The sequence below is a fragment of the Garra rufa genome, chromosome 22, assembly GCF_049309525.1.
Source record: "Garra rufa chromosome 22, GarRuf1.0, whole genome shotgun sequence".
Lineage (NCBI taxonomy): Eukaryota > Metazoa > Chordata > Actinopteri > Cypriniformes > Cyprinidae > Garra > Garra rufa.
The window spans coordinates 21870617-21890968 of NC_133382.1; the positions used below are offsets into that span (position 1 = coordinate 21870617).

General features: G+C 36.0%; 1 protein-coding gene and 1 long non-coding RNA gene across 3 annotated transcripts in view; one reads left to right on the forward strand and one right to left on the reverse strand.

Moving 5' to 3' along the window:
• Positions 1–7076: 7076 nt before the first annotated feature.
• The window catches only part of odad2 (outer dynein arm docking complex subunit 2), a 71194-nt gene continuing 57918 nt past the window's right edge, over positions 7077–20352 (reverse strand). Inside the window, exon 20 of the mRNA XM_073828652.1 lies at positions 7077–7672. Coding sequence (XP_073684753.1) covers positions 7559–7672 — 114 coding nt within the window. The 3' untranslated portion in view covers positions 7077–7558. The remainder of the gene's footprint in view (positions 7673–20352) is intronic.
• On the forward strand, positions 9900–11391 carry LOC141297575 (uncharacterized). Of its 2 annotated transcripts, none has more exons than XR_012341406.1 (3): positions 9900–9964; positions 10423–10520; positions 11251–11391. It is a non-coding gene; the product is annotated as an uncharacterized lncRNA (long non-coding RNA). The 2 variants fall into 2 exon arrangements; XR_012341407.1 differs by having other exon boundaries at positions 9924–9960.

Genomic DNA, 20352 nt, shown 5'->3' on the forward strand with positions numbered 1-20352 from the left:
TAAAGTATGTTACCATAAGCATAGCCTGTCAGCACCAATGCAGTCTTTATTAAAGCTGTTGAGCTCTTTATAGGGGACAGGTCTGAAAGCCGACCCAGACACTGTGGTATTTGCACACTCATTTCTCTGTTTATTTATTGTTAGGCCAGCTAGTTATTTACACTTTATGGATGGGAACGTCAGAATTCATTTGAGGCAGTTAAACCATTTAAGAGAAAAAAGACAGAGGGAGGGAACTGGAGCAATAAGGAGAGAGTGAGCGAGCAAACCAAAACCATCTAGTTATCCGAAGGCATTACAAGACATATTTAACCTTTGAGAGCATATTACATTTTGAGGGTTTGCGACCACAAAAGAACAGAAACCTAACGCTTTGTTGCAACATACTGAGCAAACTAGTATGTGTATCTGTGTGAAACCAAAAAAATCTCGAAAAAGCTAGTGAATTGAACATCCCAATTTTTGGTCTGTGTGTTAAAGGAATAGTTCACCCAAAAATGAAAATTACCCCATGATTTACTCACCCTCAAACCATCTTAGGTGTATATGACTTTCTTCTTTCTGACGAATACAATCAGAGTTACAGAAAAAAATGTCCTGGCTCTTCCAAGCTTTATAATGGCGGTGAATGGGCATTGAGATTTTGAAGCAAAATAAAGTGCATCCATCCATCATAAAAAGTACACCACACTGCTCTGGGGTGTTAATAAAAGCCTTCAGAACTAAAGCGATGTGTTTGTATAAGAACAATATCCATATTTACAACTTTATAAGTTAGTCTCGTGAGAACCAAGTTTTGTTAAGACCAGTCTCATCTTGGCTAATATCGAAATCCTCAGACATTTTTCTTTACATGTCCTTGTTTTCTACTAGGGAGGCACTGAATGTTCGGCTATCGAAATTATAATAATAAGCGAAAAAACATTTAAACATTGTCCGAGAAAGACGCAAAAATCATTACAAGCACCGACAGTGACAGACTGTTTAATACTGAAATCGCGAAACGGCTTTAAACCATTAGTAAATAAACTACAGAACATGGTTCAAAGTCCAAAGCGCGAGTAAAATCTGTTCAGAGTCATTCATAAATCTGCTGCTGTCAACAAAAAGAAGTACTAAAGTCTTTTTGCGGGTTATTGCCAAAATAAAAGTAACATTCATAGATATTGGTATTATAATTTTACTGTTGTTCTGTAAAATAAAATAAAAAAAGACAAAAATAATGAGAAATAAAACAACAATTACAACAGCTCTAATAATACATTTACTACAACATTCACATATAGTGTTCAAATTAGGATCTGTAATATTTTCTAATATGTCTCTTCATTTATTTGTACATTAGAAAACACATACAGTACAGACCAAAAGTTTGGACACACCTTCTCATTCAAAGAGTTTTCTTTATTTTCATGACTATGAAAATTGTAGATTCACACTGAAGGCATCAAAACTATGAATTAACACATGTGGAATTATATTTAATTCTATAAAATATTTAATTATATATATATATATATATATATATATATATATATATATATATACACACACACACTATATATACTATATCTATACTATATATACTTCTGCACAACACAACTGATGGTCCCAACCCCATTTATAAGGCAAGAAATCCCACTTATTAAACCTGACAGGGCACACCTGTGAAGTGAAAACCATTTCAGGTGACTACCTCTTGAAGCTCATCAAGAGAATGCCAAGAGTCCGCAAAGCAGTAATCAAAGCAAAAGGTGGCTACTTTGAAGAACCTAGAATATGACATATTTTCAGTTGTTTCACACTTTTTTTGTTATGTATATAATTCCACGTGTTAATTCATAGTTTTGCCTTCATGCCTTCAGTGTGAATCTACAATTTTCATAGTCATGAAAATAAAGAAAACTTTGGTTCAAAGGTGTGTCCAAACTTTTGGTCTGTACTGTACCTGATTCAGAAAAATGGCCAAAGAATAGTATTTTACCAACTTATTAATTTTAAGTTAAATTGTGCTTTGTGGGTAGGCTATAATGTCTACTAGAATGTTAAAAATGTTAAGTAAATATTTTTAAATTGTTGTTTTATAAAGTGGTGAATATGAATATTTTTCGAATCGCATGGGTTCAGAAGGCCTTTATGAACCCCTCGAAGCCATGTGGAGTACTTTTTATGATGGATGAACGCACTTTATTTTGTTTGGAAGAGCCAGGACATTTTTTTCTATAATTTCGATTGCATTCGTCTGAAAGAAGAAAGTCGTATACACCTAGGATGGCTTGAGGTTGAGTAAATCATGAGGTAATTTTCATTTTTGGGTGAACTATCCCTTTAAGTGAGCACGTATTTCCAGTGTATTCTAACGGCCGCGATACTCTGCTCCCGATTTGCCTTTATATTAAAAAACAGCCTTCTTGTCCTCTTGAGGGAAGGCAAAGCCACTTCTAAAATTTGGAAGAAATTTTTACTAGTCATTAGTTTCTTTATGAAATATTCTATCCCACTGCCTAGAGAGCTGCGGGAACCCTCCACTTCAAACAGACGCGTTTCATTTTCACAAAAAGCAGCACATGCGCAAGCACTTGCGTTACAGCGCTCCGTCCCACCACGACCTTAAATAAACACACTGAATTATGATTTTATACAAATGAGACTGTATTCAATGTAATTCAATCAAAATCTAATAAGGAAACGGTTCCTGGTTGTTGTGATGAGGTCAGATTTCTCGGTGAGGGCAGAGATGGAGGTTTAGGTGAAGCATGACCGCAACATTTCTAAGCGTATTTCCCCTCATACTGAGTTCCAAATATTAAGGGCTCAACTGGTGTGTGTGTGTGTATGTGGTGACAAAACCCCTCATTAGCTTTGAAAAATATCCTTGATCAAATAACAGATCCACAAGACGTGCAATATGTGAAGAAACAAAGCACTTTCACATTCATATTTTCTCTCATTTAAGATCTCAGGTAGATATCATCGTTTTTAAAAAGAGAAGTATAGCTGGATAAGAGGCGAACTGAGGTTTGAACAGGCTGAGGCGGTGCGGTTGAGAACAGTCTGCACTTTTGAGCTGACAGGGCAGGAAGACAGACGCTAGAGCACTAATTCTCATCCCAATGACTTAAACATGTCCTCTGTCCTCAACTCACCATCCCATAAATTCCTGTCCTTCAGTCAAACACGCAACATTTGTTTAATGATGTTAGTTAGGCATGTCCTACTAGTCATCAACGTACAGAGAGAGAAACAGAGAGAGACAAAGATGGATGAATGGGGGAAGTAAAAAAAAAAGGAAGAGTAGCGGTTGTAACATCTGCAGTGCTTGGGTTTAAAAAAGGCCTTATTTATTTTTGGTGATCAGAGTCGTATACTCAGAAGACAATGATTCTCATTTAGAGTCTTTTGGTTTATAGTCTGTTGAAGTAAACTGCACTTAGCCATACATGATAGACTCAACACAGGAGAATCAAGTATGACAAATGCGGAGCCACAGGAAATCAGCTGTAATCAAGCTCGATATTGATTCAAACATTCAAATATTCAGTTCCGTTTCATCTTCTACTTCACATATTTAAATACTGTAGGAAATCTGTAGAATCATCACGAGTGATTTGGGTGGGAATAATAAAACTTAAAGGGACAGTTCATCCAAAAATGAAAATTCTGTCTTTAATTACTCACCCTCATGTTGTTCCAAACCCGTAAGACCTTCATTTATCGTTGAAACACAAATTAAGACATTTACTGAAATGTTCCCAAGGCCAGAAACATAGTAAGGACTTTGTTAAAACAGTCCATGTGACAACAGTGGTTCAACCGTAATTTTACAAAGCTACGAGAATATTTTTGATAACTTTATTCAACAATTCTTCTCCTCCTCATTAGTTTTTTTTTTTTTTTTTTTTTTGCACACAAAAAGTGGGAATGTTTCAGTTGCATTGCTGTCTAAGCAGGGCCAGAAAGCTCTTTGGATTTCATCAAAAAATCTTAATTTGTGTTCCGAAGATGAATGAAGGTCTTATGGGTTTGGAACGACATGAGGGTGAGTAATAAATGACAGATGTTTTCATTTTTGGGTGAATTATCCCTTTAAGCTATCACTGTAATAATTACTGCAATGTCTTCAGAACCAATTATGTGATTTTAAATTATTATTCGAAGTGCAAACATACATTATTAGTGTACTTTCGGTCGCTATTCAGGAATATTGAGAATAATAAAACTGTAAGTCCTACTTTGACAAAAAAATTAAAGCATACACTGTAAAAAGTTTTCACCAGTTTCAACTTAAAAACTTGAGTTTAGTTTAGTTTAGTCAAGTTATATCAACTAATTTTTATTGTATTAAGTTAAAATGACTTGTAGTTTTAAGCTGATTTAACTTAAAATCTTAAGGCAGCTGCTGAACTTTTTAAGTTGAATCTGGTGAAAACTTACAGTGTAGGCACTAAACTGATCTAGCATGCACTAATTTTGATTGATTGGCAAAAGTATTTTTCACAAAAAGCTAAAAATTACTATTTAATACAATTTTGGACCCACCCACCTGTACGCGAAAACTGTGATATATTTTAGCTTAAAAACGTGACACTGTGGCACTATTCATTTAGTAAATATGGATATTTTTCAAATCGCATTGGTTCAGAAGGCCTTTATTAACCTCTTGAAGCCGTGTGGAGTACTTTTTATGATGGATGAATGCACTTTAATTTGTTTGGAAGAGCCACGACATTTTTTTATATAACTCTGATTGTATTCGTCTGAAAGAAGAAAGTCGTATACACCTAGGATGGCTTCATTTTTGGGTGAACTATCACTTTAAGTAAGCACATATTTCCAGTGTATTCTTACGGCTGTGATGCTCTGCACCCCTACAATAACTGTGGGACATATTTATCAAATGCAAAAATATATATATTTTTGTTTTTTAGAAGCCGCATTCAAAACATTCAATTTTAATATTGAATTAAATGCTGAAATTAACACTACCTGAGATTAATAAATGTTTTAGCAGTATTTTTTTTTTTTATTAGTTTATGTTAACTAATGTAGTTAAAGGGATAGTTCACTCAAAAATGTCATTAATTCTGTCATTAATTACCCAAACGTATGTTGTTCCAAACCCGTAAGACCTTAAAGACATTAAAATATGTGACCCTGGACCACAAAACCAGTCTTAAGTAGCACGGGTATATTTGTAGCAATAGCCAAAAATACATTGTATGGGTCAAAATTATCGATTTTTCTTTTATGCCAAAAATCATTAGGATATTAAGTAAAGATCATGTTCCATGAAGATATTTTGTAAATTTTCTACCATAAATATATAAAAACTTGATTTTTGATTAGTAATATGCATTGCTAAGAACTTCATTTGGACAACTTTTAAGGCGATTTTCTCAATATTTAGATTTTTTTGCACCCTCAGATTCCAGGTTTTCAAATAGTTGTATCTCAGACAAACATTGTCCTATTTTAACAAACAATATATCAATGGAAAGTGTATTTACTCAGCTTTCAGATGATGTAAGAATCTCAATTTCGACAAATTTACACTTATGACTGGTTTTGTGGTCCATGGTCACATATGTTAAAATAGTCCATGTGACCATCAGTGTTTCAACCATAATGTTATAAAGCTACAAGAATACTTTTAATACACAAAAAACAAGCCAAAAAAGGCTTTATTCAACAATTGCTTCTCTTCTGTGTTCACAAGAGTACCACAATACGGGCATGCGTTTGATGCTGCTGATGCAGGAGCCGGCATTCTGATGTAGAACGTCCATCTCTATTAGTTCATCGTCTGTATATTCTGGTTCAAATAAGTAAGGGTGGCCAAAAAATTGCAAGTCATCCTCTCTATGGAAATCTTTAGACATGTTTACAAAGACTGTTTTATGTACAGCATTCGTCTTCTTCTACTTGTAAACAAGGCAGAGTGCATCAGGGTAGTGGTACTCTTGTGAACGTGTGTCGAGGACTGACACAAAAGAGAATAAATTGTTGAATAAAGTCATTATTTTTGTTTTCTTTGCACACAAAAAGTATTCTCATAGCTTCATAACATCAAGGTTGAACCACTGATGTCGCATGGACTATTTTAACGATGTCCTTACTAACTTTCTGGGCCTTGAAACGTGGTATTTGCGTTGTTTTCGGATTTCATCAAAAATATCTTAATTTGTGTTCCAAAGATGAACAAAGGTCTTACGGGTTTGGAACGTCATGAGGGTGAGTAATTAATGACAGAATTTAAATTTTGGGGTAAACTAGCCCTTTAAGAATAACAGGACCATTTAGAAAAACACACGTTGCTTCATGTTATAATATCTAAATTAACTGATTTTATTTTATTCAGAAGAATAAGGATTGTTGACTCAACCTATCTACAGTAGGTTACACTGACTAAAGTCAAGAATCAGGTTCAGATCAGGTAAAAATAACTCCTTAAGTTAATAACTGCACATTTTCATTTTTTACAGTGCAGCATTGACAGTTGAGTCATTATATGACAAATTTCCACTGTTTGTTCCACAAGTTTGCGTAATTGTGTCTTGTTTTGTTGTTGTGTGTTCATTATATCTGGTAGTGAAAGTACTGGACACTGGATTGATGCCGATAATATAAAACACGATTATTTTTAAAGATTACATTTTATGGGGCTGTCTGAGCTGCTGCTGTACTGTTGAGGTGGTCTCATTTTCCTCATACACGCTCCTACTTTTAACAGGCAAAATTAATGAGGACATTGAGAGGAGCCATCACCATATTTTTTCAATAACAAATAATAACGCAAAATACTCCATCCCATCAGGGAGCACGTCAATTATGCACAAAATCATATTTACTCATTGGGACCTGCTACAGCATCGTTCCAAGCTCTCCAAGCATCGTGCCCATTCACGTCACCGTTGATTGAACTTATGAGCGATTTTTCACATTAATGGGACTGTCTTTGTCTGGTTGAAACCATGTGTATGTTTTGTTGGTTTTATTTTCTCTACATCTTTGTGGACTTCATATTAAGGTCTGAATAACTATTGTGTCCGTGAGCACGAGAAAGAAAAAAAAGAAAATATGGTGAGCGCTTCTGCTTTAATCAGCAAGCAGTCTTCAATTACAGGGTTGCATGAGCTTTTTAAACAAAAGTCACATCGCCAGATGTGCCTGTTGCTCAGACGTGTGGACAACAGTACCTGCTGCATTCGTGAATGTGTTGCATTCATGCTCTAAACCACTTCAGAGAATGCAAACTGTGGAACATTTGGCATGTACACACATAGGAGAAGAAAGCGTTTATTGTTATTGTTAAATTAGATGCTGTGATGAGGAAATTGGGGGAAAAAGCTGAGACAAGGGTGAGCCAGGATTGTAGACTCCAACGAATTAATTAATGACATGTTTAGCTTTGGCTAAATGCTTCCTATTATTACAGAGCTGAAGTAAAACATAAATAAACACACATCGGGCATCACAGCTGATCCATTTATACTCATTGAGCGGGTAAAGGAACTCATTTGTCGCCCACTGCGGGTGAGATTGAAGATGTGGTCACTTTTTACCCATATTTAGCCTTGTCATTGGCCAGCGCCAGGCGTCGAATGTTGGCCACGCAGCTGGCCGCCGCCTCTTGCAGAATCTCATCCGTGGATCCGATCATGATGAGCAGGAGCTGCGAAGCAGAGGAACACATCAGAAACAGCCATCATAACACAAAATGATAATGCTGGCCAACATTCTCCTTTCATTAGACAGAGCGAAAACCGCATAGCTACAATAACAGTCATTCACCAAGGCCTCTTACAGCAGTTCTTTCCTGGGGCTTGAAGGAGACATCTAATCTGTTATTAAGCTATAAATGCAACTGTTTGCACACTGCAGATTTTTGCCAGAGGAGTTTACAGCTTCTGCGGCTGCCAAGGCCCGCTGCCTACTGGATGGCAGAAGCACTGCGCCGGCTCATTAACTCACATATCGGTGCGTTTGTGTGTTCAGTTAGTCGAGAGAGCGAGATAAGAGGTGGAAAGTGAGAATATGGCACAGAATTGATGTGTGAGTGAGTGTATTAGAGAATTGTGTTTGTTACGGCAATGAATAGGTTGAGTAGTTGTTTATAATTCTCCTCTTGTAGAGCCCTGAACATTCATTACAGAGCCACGTACTAAACCACAGTTTTTGCCGCACCCTCCGTCATATCAAAGGTCATATCAGATCCTTTCACTTCAACCTCGTGTAACCCGCTACTTTGATCCGTTCTCTCAACACTGGGCTCTCTGACTCTAAAAAAAGACTATTTTCCGGAACATTCTGACTATATATTATAAACTTTGTACAATGAGAGTTAGTTATTATACTGTCACACAAAGTGAACCTAAGGGGTAGAGTTTGTGCCATTGCCACACTGTGGTTAAGTTATACAACATGGTATAATACAATTGTCTTTCTGTCGAGGGAGGGAGAGAGACAGAAAGATTAGTGGCGAGTTGTGTTCTTAAATCTAAATAAACACAAACTGTGGGCAAACACACTGGCACAACGGGCAGTCTAAATCTGTTTGGTATGTGTGTGTCCCTCACTGCAGTACCAATAGGAGGTCATTCATTGAGTTTCAACAACTCTATGCCAGCACATTTAGGCCAGAAGTTTTACTTTACCAAGCAGGCCATGGTCAAACCTTTCAAGACTCTCAAGAAACATGCATCTTTTTGACTCGGAATGCTTAAAGGCAGGGTATGATCTTATGAAAATTAACCATGGTTTTACCACAAATAAACCAAATTACACTCAAAAAAGTCAACTAGCCACTTGTTTGATTTGCAAAATACAAATATGTCTGATTAATACGATTATAACGAGTTTACTTCTGTTAAATGATTGATTCTTGTTAGTTGTAACTAAATTAAGAAAAAATCAAATGAATTAGATCAGCACTTGTTGATTCAATGAGCCTGAGTCGCTTCATATCAACAACTCTCTCTGGTGAGTCACTGCGCATGCTCAGCACTGCGACGGAATCACGTGGGTACATAAGGCTGAAGAAGAGGAGTTGTGTGAGCGCCAGCGGTTTGAACTGCTGCGTTTAAACGTTCTTCATCCTTGATATTGAGGGTAAGTACTTTATTGATATAATGTACCAGTTTGCAGTTAGTAACATGGGATAATAAGTAATTACACACTGTAGCGATGTTTCAAAGTAGGCTTATGTAAATTCTGTTGTTTTTGTCGATACAAGTTTAACCTTAACGTTAATATATCCGCTACAATTTGTGCATTTCTGTCACAATTCAATGCTAACCACACCTAACTATTAACTACATAACCTACATTAAACCTGAAGTCTACCCCAACATTGGGAGAGGAAAACTGGAGGAAAGAATGCACAGTCGAACACACTATGCGCTCGTTTTTTCTGTTTGTACGTTAATGTAGTTAGCCTAATGCTATTTATACGCTTTACTTTTACGTAAATTGTCCTATGTTGAATCAGTGTGCACTTCTCATCGCTCTTTTCAGTCTAGCTAACATTTATAGAGCTTTTTTGTTTGTTTTTCTTGAGTTCCGAAATGTTACATATTGCTAGCCAGTTTATTGAATACAGTTGGCAAAAATTGTCAAGTAAAATCTATCATGCAGTCGACCATATATATTAAATGTCCTAACAAATTGCAGTTAAAGTTATGATTGAATAGATATGCATGGTTTTATTCGGGAAATATAGTATATAACTTTATACACTTTGTTTGTTTTGTTTTTCACAGCAAAAAAAAAAAAAACATCACAATGTATAGCTGTCCCCATGCTCTTCCGGTGTGAACCTCACCTTTATTACATTGTAAGTAGTTTTTTTAACACTCACATACACTAATGTATAACTAACTATACTTGAAAACTGAACTTTTCTTTTCTTTTTCTTTCAGTGACATGTATGTGGCAGTGCAGGAAGTGTTGCAAAGGAGAGTTGTAGGTACAAATTACTTAAGCATTATAAACTAAACATTGCTTTGGAAGCGGCAGTCATTATGTTTGTGTACAGTAGTCAACATTTGAAGTGGATTAAAACCTTTAATAAAATTTGGGTCACACTTTATATTAGGTATATACTATACTTGCAGCATAAAATAAGTACAATGTACTTATTGTGGTCATATTGTATTGCAAAACACTTGCTTGTATTAAGGTCGGATATGGGTAAGGTTAGGGGCAGGTTTGGTGTTAAGGTTGGGTTTTTGACCTAAGGACAACTTTGATTAACTTTTTTGTGGACTACTATATATTTAAATTATGCATGCACATTGAAGACATGGGCAGGACTTAAAACCCATGTGTATAGAGTTCACCCGTTACATTCTACACAGACAGTAACATGTTCAGTACTCTTAAGCTGTGCTGTGAACTTAATGTAATCTTGTCTCCACCCTACAGGATGACACTGTACATACCATACCAGAGAAGCCTGTGTCATCAAGTCTCTGTGCATCTACTTGAATGAAGACCCTGAAAAACTAGTCAAGGCGTATTTGGTGAGTTGATGAGAAAATAATTTCAAAAGCCATTCTGTACTTGGGTCATGTTTTTCCCTGTTTGCTACACACTTAACTTTGTCAAATAATTGAGTTGGACAAATTGTTCATTAATAGGAAACTACTGGTACACTTAGACAAAGTTCTTATGTGTGTTGGTTGATGTACTAAACCAATTAATTTTTTATTCATAATGGTTGATCTCTCTTGGGGCCTAATTTACAAAACTTTGTATAAAGCCCTACTAAAGATTTGAATTGATCTGAAATAATAATAAGAAATAAATTAAACAGCATCAGAAAACTATACTTGCATGCTTTTTTTTATTTTTTTATTGGAGTGCTTTATATTCTATGGTGGTTATAATGTTTCAGCCGCCTCATTAATTTTAAATATGGTTGCCAGATAAATTATAACTTTTATATATATATATAATTTATTATATATATATATATATATATATATATATATATATATATATATATATAATGCACTGCAATAACACACCATCACCCACTGTGACCTCAATAATAAACAGAGAAAAATTATCACTTTTCTGACAGTTTCAACTTAAAAACTGCGAAATTATAACCTCTGATTCACATCAGAGCTCCTGTATTGGATTTAAGTTTACTTTACAGGTGTACATAATAAAGTGGCCAATAAGTGTATATGCAATTCTTGTAATAATTATTTTTGTTTGTAATCTTTTATGTGTTTCGCCCCACAGGATTCAGACATCGAGTCAAAATGTACCATGGAGCAAACTGTGGCGGGAGTGAATGTCATACTGAAGGAGGGAACACTTTCTAACAATGACCCACAGGATATTGGTGTCCTAACTGAAGGTGTGGAGGTCAGGCTTGTGCTGTTATATGGACTGATATGCTGTTTGAATCCTGTTTCACAAACACTCAAATGGATTGGAGACTTAAAGTGAAGAAAGCAGTTTAAACTTATTTGTATGTGTATGTTAAAATTGAATGAAAAAATAAAAAAGTTTAATTGTTTGCATGTTTTATGTGTTTTTCTGTAGATGTAATGTTTTGGTTCTTAGTTCTTTCACCTAAAACAAATCTAATTGAAACAACAAGATGGGTATTAATTAAAGTACCAAAACTATACATGAACAAGACATTAACTAATAGATGTAACAAGGCAGAATTTTGTTGAATTGAAGTGCTTTTACTGACATATTCGACTAACATGATTCAAACATTTTGATTCAATTAGTTGGAAAGAAGCTACACTGACATGTTAAAGCAATGTTAAATCTACAAGTTTAAATCACATTCATATAACATATTCAAACCTTTTCAAGTTTATTAGATTGGTTTAGATGCATAATGGGTGCTACGATTAAATCATGTTCATTGAACAATTTATTTTTTTGAGTGTACTTTGGTTAAAATTAACCATGGTTTTGCTACACTAACCATATTTTAAGTATGGCATTTGTAGTTAAACTGTGGTTATACAAATGGTAATCAATACGCTAAAAAACATGGGGTTTACTACAATAAAACCTTGGTTAATTTTCATAAGGGTGAGTATGATATATATTCAAATAAATAAAAACATTAAAAGTCAACTCAGTCTGTTTGCTTATTCAGCATTTCGGTGTTTAGAGATTATTTTCATGATTTAAATTTAAGGCCATATGATTTCCGTGATGCTGTAAACACAGACAGAATAATGGAATCCAGTCATAAAAATTGAATTTACTGTATAACGGGGAATGTCACAAACTTTGGCAAATGAAAAGTGACTCAGTACACTCACATCAAAACGTGATATTGAGGATTTTGAAGTTGGAGGAGACATACCCTAACTGTCTTGACCAAATTCTGTTTATATAATACACAGAGTTCATGCAGAGCTAGACAAGATGAGCATTTGAGGTTAAGTATATAAATTGTCAATTTTTTTTTAGAAAATAACCGATCGTTTTGCTAGATAAGACCCTTCTTTCTCGACTGGGATCATTTAGAGTCTTTTAAAGCTGTATTTAAACTGCATTTTGGCACCAGAGTAGTACACTATATGGAGAAAAATCCTGAAATGTTTCCTTAAAAAAACTATTTCTTTACAACTAAAGAAAGAAATACATGATCATCTTGGATAACAAGGTGGTGAGTAAATTATCTGTAAATGTTTGTTCTGGAAGTAAACTTACACCATTAAGCTGCAAAAAAGATTTAAATATGACTTCTGCATGTTCTGCTCTCTCTGTGTGAATGAATATCACAAATGCGCTCAATAGAGATTAAATTATATTATTAGAACACCATTTTAAAGGAATATTTACCAGAACAATTATTTACCAGAATTTATTTACTAGAACAATGTAAATAAGACAACTCCTGAAAAAAGGAAACCAATGAATTAGAGATGCTTTGATTATTACATCTAATGATGCCATTAAAATGGAATCCAAAAAATTTATGGAAAACACAGAATTTGGTCAAAAACTAAAAGAATTTCATAGGGCCTTAAAATTGATTTTTGTTAAACTTTTAACAAATTGCTGTTAAATTGTGTAAGTTCCATGATTATAATTAAATAGACATGCTTGATTCATATTTTTAGTTTAACCACTAAAAAAAGAGTGGAAAAACAAAACAAAAAAAAACTGAATTTAGGAAAAAAAAAAAAATAATAAAACGGAAATAGGGCAAAAAAATATAATGGATTTCATAGGGCCCCACAAACGCTGCAAGTCAAGCAAGCATGAAAGAACCATAATTGTTTATGGGTCCATATTTGTTTTATGGTTCCAGTGTTTACCATATTTAATATGCTCTGTGTGTGTTCATGTGAATAAAATACTAAATTAAATCTGTTATTCACTCAAGGTTTCTTCAGAAGACTTAAATTAAACTGCTTGATTCATTTGGTTTATATCTAATCCATGTCTCTTTTTTTGTACTTTTGGAAGTGTGAACATTTTGGTTGCAATTGACTTTTAATAGATGGATGAGAGAATATATTCCTTTGTGTTCTGAAAATGAGCAAAGTCAGAACTTTATTCGGTTGAGCATTAAATGAATTTTTAAGAAAAAATCTCTAATATCCATCAGTAATGTATTGTACCAATATAATGCGCATCCTTAAAATCCTGTCTAAAACTGTGTCAGTGCTTGTGGATTTGAGTCTATTTAAGGCTAAGTTTGAACTCATGTTCATGTTATACACACATGCACCAAGTTTATATAGACAACACTAAGCCAAGGCACAGACATTCCCAAAATTCCCTGCTGTGAAGAATAAACAGATGGAAAGACTAATATTCTATCTGTGAGCTCCACCGGATTCCTGAACTGAACTGACATACACAAAAACAACAGCTTCGATAGCATCTCTCCTCTTCTAGATTCTTTATTTGTTAAAATCGCTTCCAGGTTCTTCACAGAATTTCAGCAGTCTCTCTCCAGCGCATGAATGTATCAGTTATCATGTTCAGATTTGCCGTTTTAAAATAGATCTGAAAACACCTCGAAGAGGTGAACGGATGCAAACACGAGGCTGGAGCAACATGCCAGCACGTTCAGACAAGCTGCTTTTGTGAGCAGTCAGAGGATGCCCGCGACAGGGTCAGCCACCGTTTGCCAGAGCTCATAGAGTGTTATTCAGCCGTGGCCAAACAGGGGCTCCTAGGGCCTGGAGCGGAGCCTCAGATAAGCACTGCTCTCTGTCTACCCCTGCCCCTCTCAGCTCTCCCAGCTGGTTCCTGAACAGACTATAATAGCCCACTTGTTAAATACTCCCAAACCTCAGTAACATGATAACTTGCCTCATGTTTGAAAAATGAATGAGAGCCTCTAAGACTTTCTTCTGTCTTATGTGCCGCAAGAGCGGGAGGATCCTGACCTCCAGGAAGGTAGAGCGAAAACATGTTTTCCCAGGCTTCTCTTTCAGCACAAGCACATGTACATAACTTCTCACACATGTACGCATGCTTGCGCACACATGCCATGTCACGCATGTAGGTGTTGCGGTGTTAAGTGCGGCAGCGGTAAGCTGCCGTTTCCTGAGGAGAGGGTTTAAATCTCAGTAAAAGCCCCTGTTCACCCTGCCTCTCCTTGTTCTCGTCTTCTATCCTCACTCTTTTCCCTTTACCTCTTAACTACATATTCCAGTTTCCTTCTCTATTCATTAATCGACTAGGACCCAGTTCTAAATAGCTTGTTTCCTAAGGCTACATTTACACTAGTGCGTTGTAGTTTTAAAACGCATAACTTTTTGCTATGGTTGCTACACCTGTCATTTACGCTACTCTGGCGATTTTGACCCTCTAAACCGAAGACTTCCAGAAACACTGCAGACTGCATTTTAGTTTGAAAACTAAAAACGGACTTTTGAAAACAATGGCAAGGGCTGCCCACATTCACGAGTCTTATCTAACAAAACCATCTGTCATTTTCAAAACAAATTGACAATTTCTATACTTTTTAACCTTAATTGATCGTCTTATCTAGGTCTGCGTGAACTCTTGTTTTTTTTTTACGGTTCAAGACAGTTACGGTATGTCAAAAAGTCCCATCTCGTTTTCTTCTTCAAGTTCAAAATCGTCCTACATTGCTGTTTTACCTTTTTTTTGTGAAGGGCGTTTGATCTTCTTTGTATGTTCACTTTGTAAACACTGGGTTAGCACTTCTGCAGCGATGTAGGATGACTTTAAAGTTGGGGAAGAAAACGAAATGGGAGTTTTTTGACATACTTTAACTGTCTTGAACCATAAAAAAAACAAGAGTTCACATAGTCCTAGACAAGATGAGGTTTGAAGTATATAAATTGTCAATTTGTTTAGAAAATGACAGATCGTTTTGCTAGATAAGACCCTTCTACCTTGGCTGGGATCATTTAGAGCCATTTGAAGCTCTAACGTTCAAAGTTCAAACTTGGGGGCACCACTGAAGTCCACTATATGGAGATAATTCCTAAAATGTGTTCCTCAAGAAACATAATTTCTTATCGACTGAAGAAGGAAAGACATGAACATCTGGATGACAAGGGAGTGAGTAAATTATCTCCACATTTCTGTGAACTACTTCTTTAAATAAGACATCCTTGATGACGTATGCAAACTGAATGGTCATGTGACACATGTTTTCGGCTATGTAGTGTAGTTGGGAATTGTTTCTGAAAAGCAGTGAAAATGCCAGTGTAGATGAGGATCATTTTCCTTTTAAAACGCTGTTTTAAAACAAAAACGCACTAGTGTAAACAGGGCCTAAATGGCCCATTGAAATGTTTTAGTGAGCTGCACACAAAAACACAACACGATCAGTGTAATCCGATTCACGACAAATGACTCATATCAACTAGTTCTTTTTTTAGTCAATCAAAAACATTCAATCCTGAACAAATGTCTCTCATGCTTTTTTTGTGAATCAAAAAGTATGACTAGTTTAGTCTGTTATCTGTTATCAGTCAAAGTTATCTGTTTGAATCAGTCTAAAAAAAGTATTGTCAGTATCATTTATATACTATATATATTATATATATATTATACTATACTATATATTATAGTATTAATATTTTGAATTAGCTTTTATTTTTTTAATGTATTGTTAGTTTGTGTTTAATATATAGCTTTATTTTTAGTCATTTTAGTATTAAGGTAGTTTTCCTTCATATATTTAGATTTTATTTCAGCTTCTTTCCAATTACTGAAATTTTTTTTAGTTAATAGTAAAAACATTATATAGGTCTATATAGTCTATACAGCATATTAGCAGCAACAAAATTTCTTCAAAATGTAGCTGACATAAAGCTAATTAAATTGAAATATCATCAATAGAATCAAAACTGGAACTGAATTAAATTGGGAAATCTTTATATATACTTTTTAAGAGAATATTTACTCATAAGTGATGTAAGATGTATCTGGGTGTGATTCTGGAGACAGACCTCAGTTTCAGTAGTCATGTTAAAGCAGTAACTAAATCAGCATACTATCATCTTAAAAACATTGCAAGAATTAGATGTTTTGTTTCCCGTCAAGATTTGGAGAAACTTGTTCATGCCTTTATCACCAGCAGGGTAGACTATTGTAATGGTCTCCTCACTGGCCTTCCCAAGAAGACCATTAGACAGCTGCAGCTCATACAGAACGCTGCTGCCAGGATTCTGACTAGAACCAAAAAATCAGAGCATATTACACCAGTCCTTAGGTCCTTACACTGGCTTCCAGTTATGTTTAGGATAGATTTTAAAGTACTTTTACTTGTTTATAAAGCACTCAATGGCCTAGGACCTACATACATTGCAGATATGCTCACTGAATATAAACCTAACAGACAACTCAGATCACTAGGATCGAGTCAGTTAGTAATATCAAGGGTTCACACAAAACAAGGGGAATCTGCTTTTAGCTATTATGCCGCCCGCAGTTGGAATCAGCTTCCAGAAGAGATCAGATGTGCTAATACATTAGCCACATTTAAATGCAGACTCAAAACTCACCTGTTTAGTTGTGCATTTATTGAATGAGCACTGTGCTACGTCCGAACAGTTTGCATTATTTTATGTATAATCATTTTACTGTATTAATTAATTTGAAATCATTTTCTTTTTTTTTTAAATCATCTTAAATGTTCTTAATTTTGTTTTTATTGTTGTGATTATTATTTTAAATTTTTATGCTATTGTGATTTTAATTCCTTTTTATGTACAGCACTTTGAATTACCATTGTGTATGAAATGTGCTATATAAATAAACTTGCCTTGCCTTGCCTTGCCTATCTCTTTTTCCCTTTCTTTTAGTATTTTCCATCTACTCTTTTGGGTTGAAATTATTCTATTAGTCTATTCACTTAAGGTCATTGCACACTGAGTTGTTTTTTTCATATTCGCCATCATGCTTGCTACGGATTTTTTTATGACGGACGAAAGTTTCGGAGGCAGTGTGTAAACATGATTGACACAACGTGAGGTCATATTTATTTTTTTAATGTGCGGAAATTTCGAAAATTCGAAAATTTTGTACTCACTGTGCGATGGCCTTTACTCTTGTTCTTTTCCAGGCTCTGCCTACAGTTTTTTTTTTCTTATGCCTCAATAAACATGCTAAGAAAAAAGTCTTTTAAACCTATTCATGTCATCTACACACATCTCTTAAACTTTTTACACTCTCACACCTGAGATAGCCTGCATTCCTCACCTCAGACGAAACAGAGGGTCGAGTCATGCTGTTTCAAGACATAAAACACTCCAAACTTCAGACACATGCTACAGTAGCCAGATCAGAGAGTTCAGCGAGAGCGAGAGAGAAAGAGAGACTGCAGGAAGACTGAATAACCCGAGTGTGTATAAGGACGTCATCTGCTTGCCATATCCACACCAGCTTCAACCTGCTACACGCAGACCATGACTAAAAGGAAACGTATGGAATATTTCTACAGGTCAAAACTAAGTCTTGGTCTTTTTACATCTCTCCTTTATATTTTGCATATGTAAGCACCATTGCATGCATACTGGATTGTTTTGAACATAAACAGCGCAAGAGGGAAAACAAAGACTTTCACACAAGACAAGTCCTCAAAGAAAATACAGTCTAATTTGCGCAAAACATGCCAGGATCTGGCAACTCGCACCAGCTGGAATCCTCTCACATAAAAATGGCTGATAATTACCGTTCGTATTTTGTAATTTGTCTCGCTAAGGTATTTTAGTCTATGAAAGGAGTTCTTTAATAGAAAAATCTGGCTAAAGCTGTCTGCAAGGATTTATGGTTTCAACAAACAATCTGCAAAGCTGTGGCGGTGTGCTGGAGGGAAAGTGAGAGTGGATGAAAAGAGTTTCCTGAGGATCAGACACAACGAGGCACATCCGAATGAAAGCTGTGAGATACTAAGCGTACATGTCAAATCAAACGGAGTGTGTGTTTAATTACCACAGGCTACAGGACGCTCATACACACAATGTTGAACGGTGTTCACAGACAATGTGTCTGTGTCTTTCCCAAGTGGGCTGAACTGTTTTTGGAGGTGTAACACACTTGTAAAATCATAAAAGGCTTTTGTTTTAGAACCAATTTAAAATGCTCTTTCATATTTTATGAAATATTCAAATGGAATATTAAAAGTTGTTTTTTGAGTTTAAATAAATTGTGTAAAAAGTGTAACGCAGGATTTAGAGAGGCTGGAGGGTGCAGAGACCATCTCTAATGTATTTTCCAGTGTAAAATACTTTCTTCTCAATGCTTAATTTCCTCTGCTAAAGCTTGGGGGACTGAGTTCTACACCATTAAGAACGTCGAGCTGCAAAGTTACAGACAGAACATAAGTCTGAGAGGGCACAGCATGCAAAGCGCGAAAGGGAGAGAGAGCGGAGGAAATCATTACAGCTCTAAGCTGTTGGGTGTACAAGAGCTTCTGACTCTGAAATACGATTGCAATAATAGCAAGAGGCAGTCTTGAGTTTTACACCCCTTCATAAATTAGACTGCTGTGCAGACATCGTTCCCCGATAAACTGTCTCTCGAAACTCATTTACAATGGTAGGAAATATTGTTTTAACACATCTTCTGTCACAAAAGCCTATATATCATTTTAAATGACAGTTGCTTGTGGTTGTTCAGGTGGAGGCAGCAAATATGTCAGTGAGAACAAGTTAAAGAGGTAATGAGGGCGCAGTTGAAGGCTGGATGGTGCAAGCATTCACGCAGACACAAACACAGAGCTGTCCAGTTTTTGTCATTGCTTGAACCGGGCAAAAAAACATTCGCCTTAACGATTTTTGCAAATTGGACATTACTCTTTTGGAACACCCAAAGTTCAGTCCAGCCTCCAATTATGGGCTGAGCTGAACCACATTCACTGCACCAGCACATCAGACTACAGCACACCATTAAAGGAACATGGGAAAAAATATTTGGCTGCAACACGACAACCACTCTCATAATTTATATCCAGTTGTTATTGGGGGTGTGGGGGAAGCTTTTTAACTGTATGTACGAGCTCTCAAACAGTTTTCTCATGTGAAAATCTCATTGGGAAAGTGAAATGTGGTTACATTTGAATATTGGCAAAACAAGTTTTTTCTTCTTAATCTGAATTACAGTGTACATGGCAGAAATAAAATGCCATGCATCTTTTACTGAGGAATACGTAGTTCACTAGTGTTCAGGTACAGAGGAATAGTTTATGCTAATCACTAGATGACATTATAAAGCTCTATAATAAAATGCATTAGGTTTCTTTTGAGCTGCAGCAGTCTAGACCTGTCACTCCAACGGCCACATCTTGAAATGCTTGATTTTTGGCTTCAGCGGAGAGCGGTTTTCCCTAAATAACCCTGCAATAAAATCTACATCACACCTAACACATAAATCCGTTTAGTTACTTGTAAATTGAGCAATTATTACGGAAAGTTTTAAAGACCATGTAAGGCATTGTTGTCTAACGTAGCGAGTATCTTTTGATTTGAGCACCGCATTGAGTAGGTTCCAGAAAGTGCCACTCAGAAAGTATCCCAGCAGTGTTCTGTCACCCCACACCAGTCTGTCCTGGCCAAAGTCATGCCACAGTCACATTCTGCTCCTTCTTCCCAGCAGCTTGCTGAGCAACCGTTCCCCACGCAACAGCCTTTCAATGCTCAGCAGCCCTGGCATGCTAGGGCACAGGGGATAACTGGGGGGTGGCGGAGCGAAGCTTAGTATACACACTGCTGTTTGCTCTGCTGAATTCCCATGACGGTTAGAAAACGCTCTAACTTCCGTCCCCCCACCAAACCAAATCATCACCCCCGCCCCTCTACAAAAAAAGAAAGAACATGCCTTGTTCTCCTGCCCTCATTGCTCAAAAAATGTTTGAAACACATCCTTTCA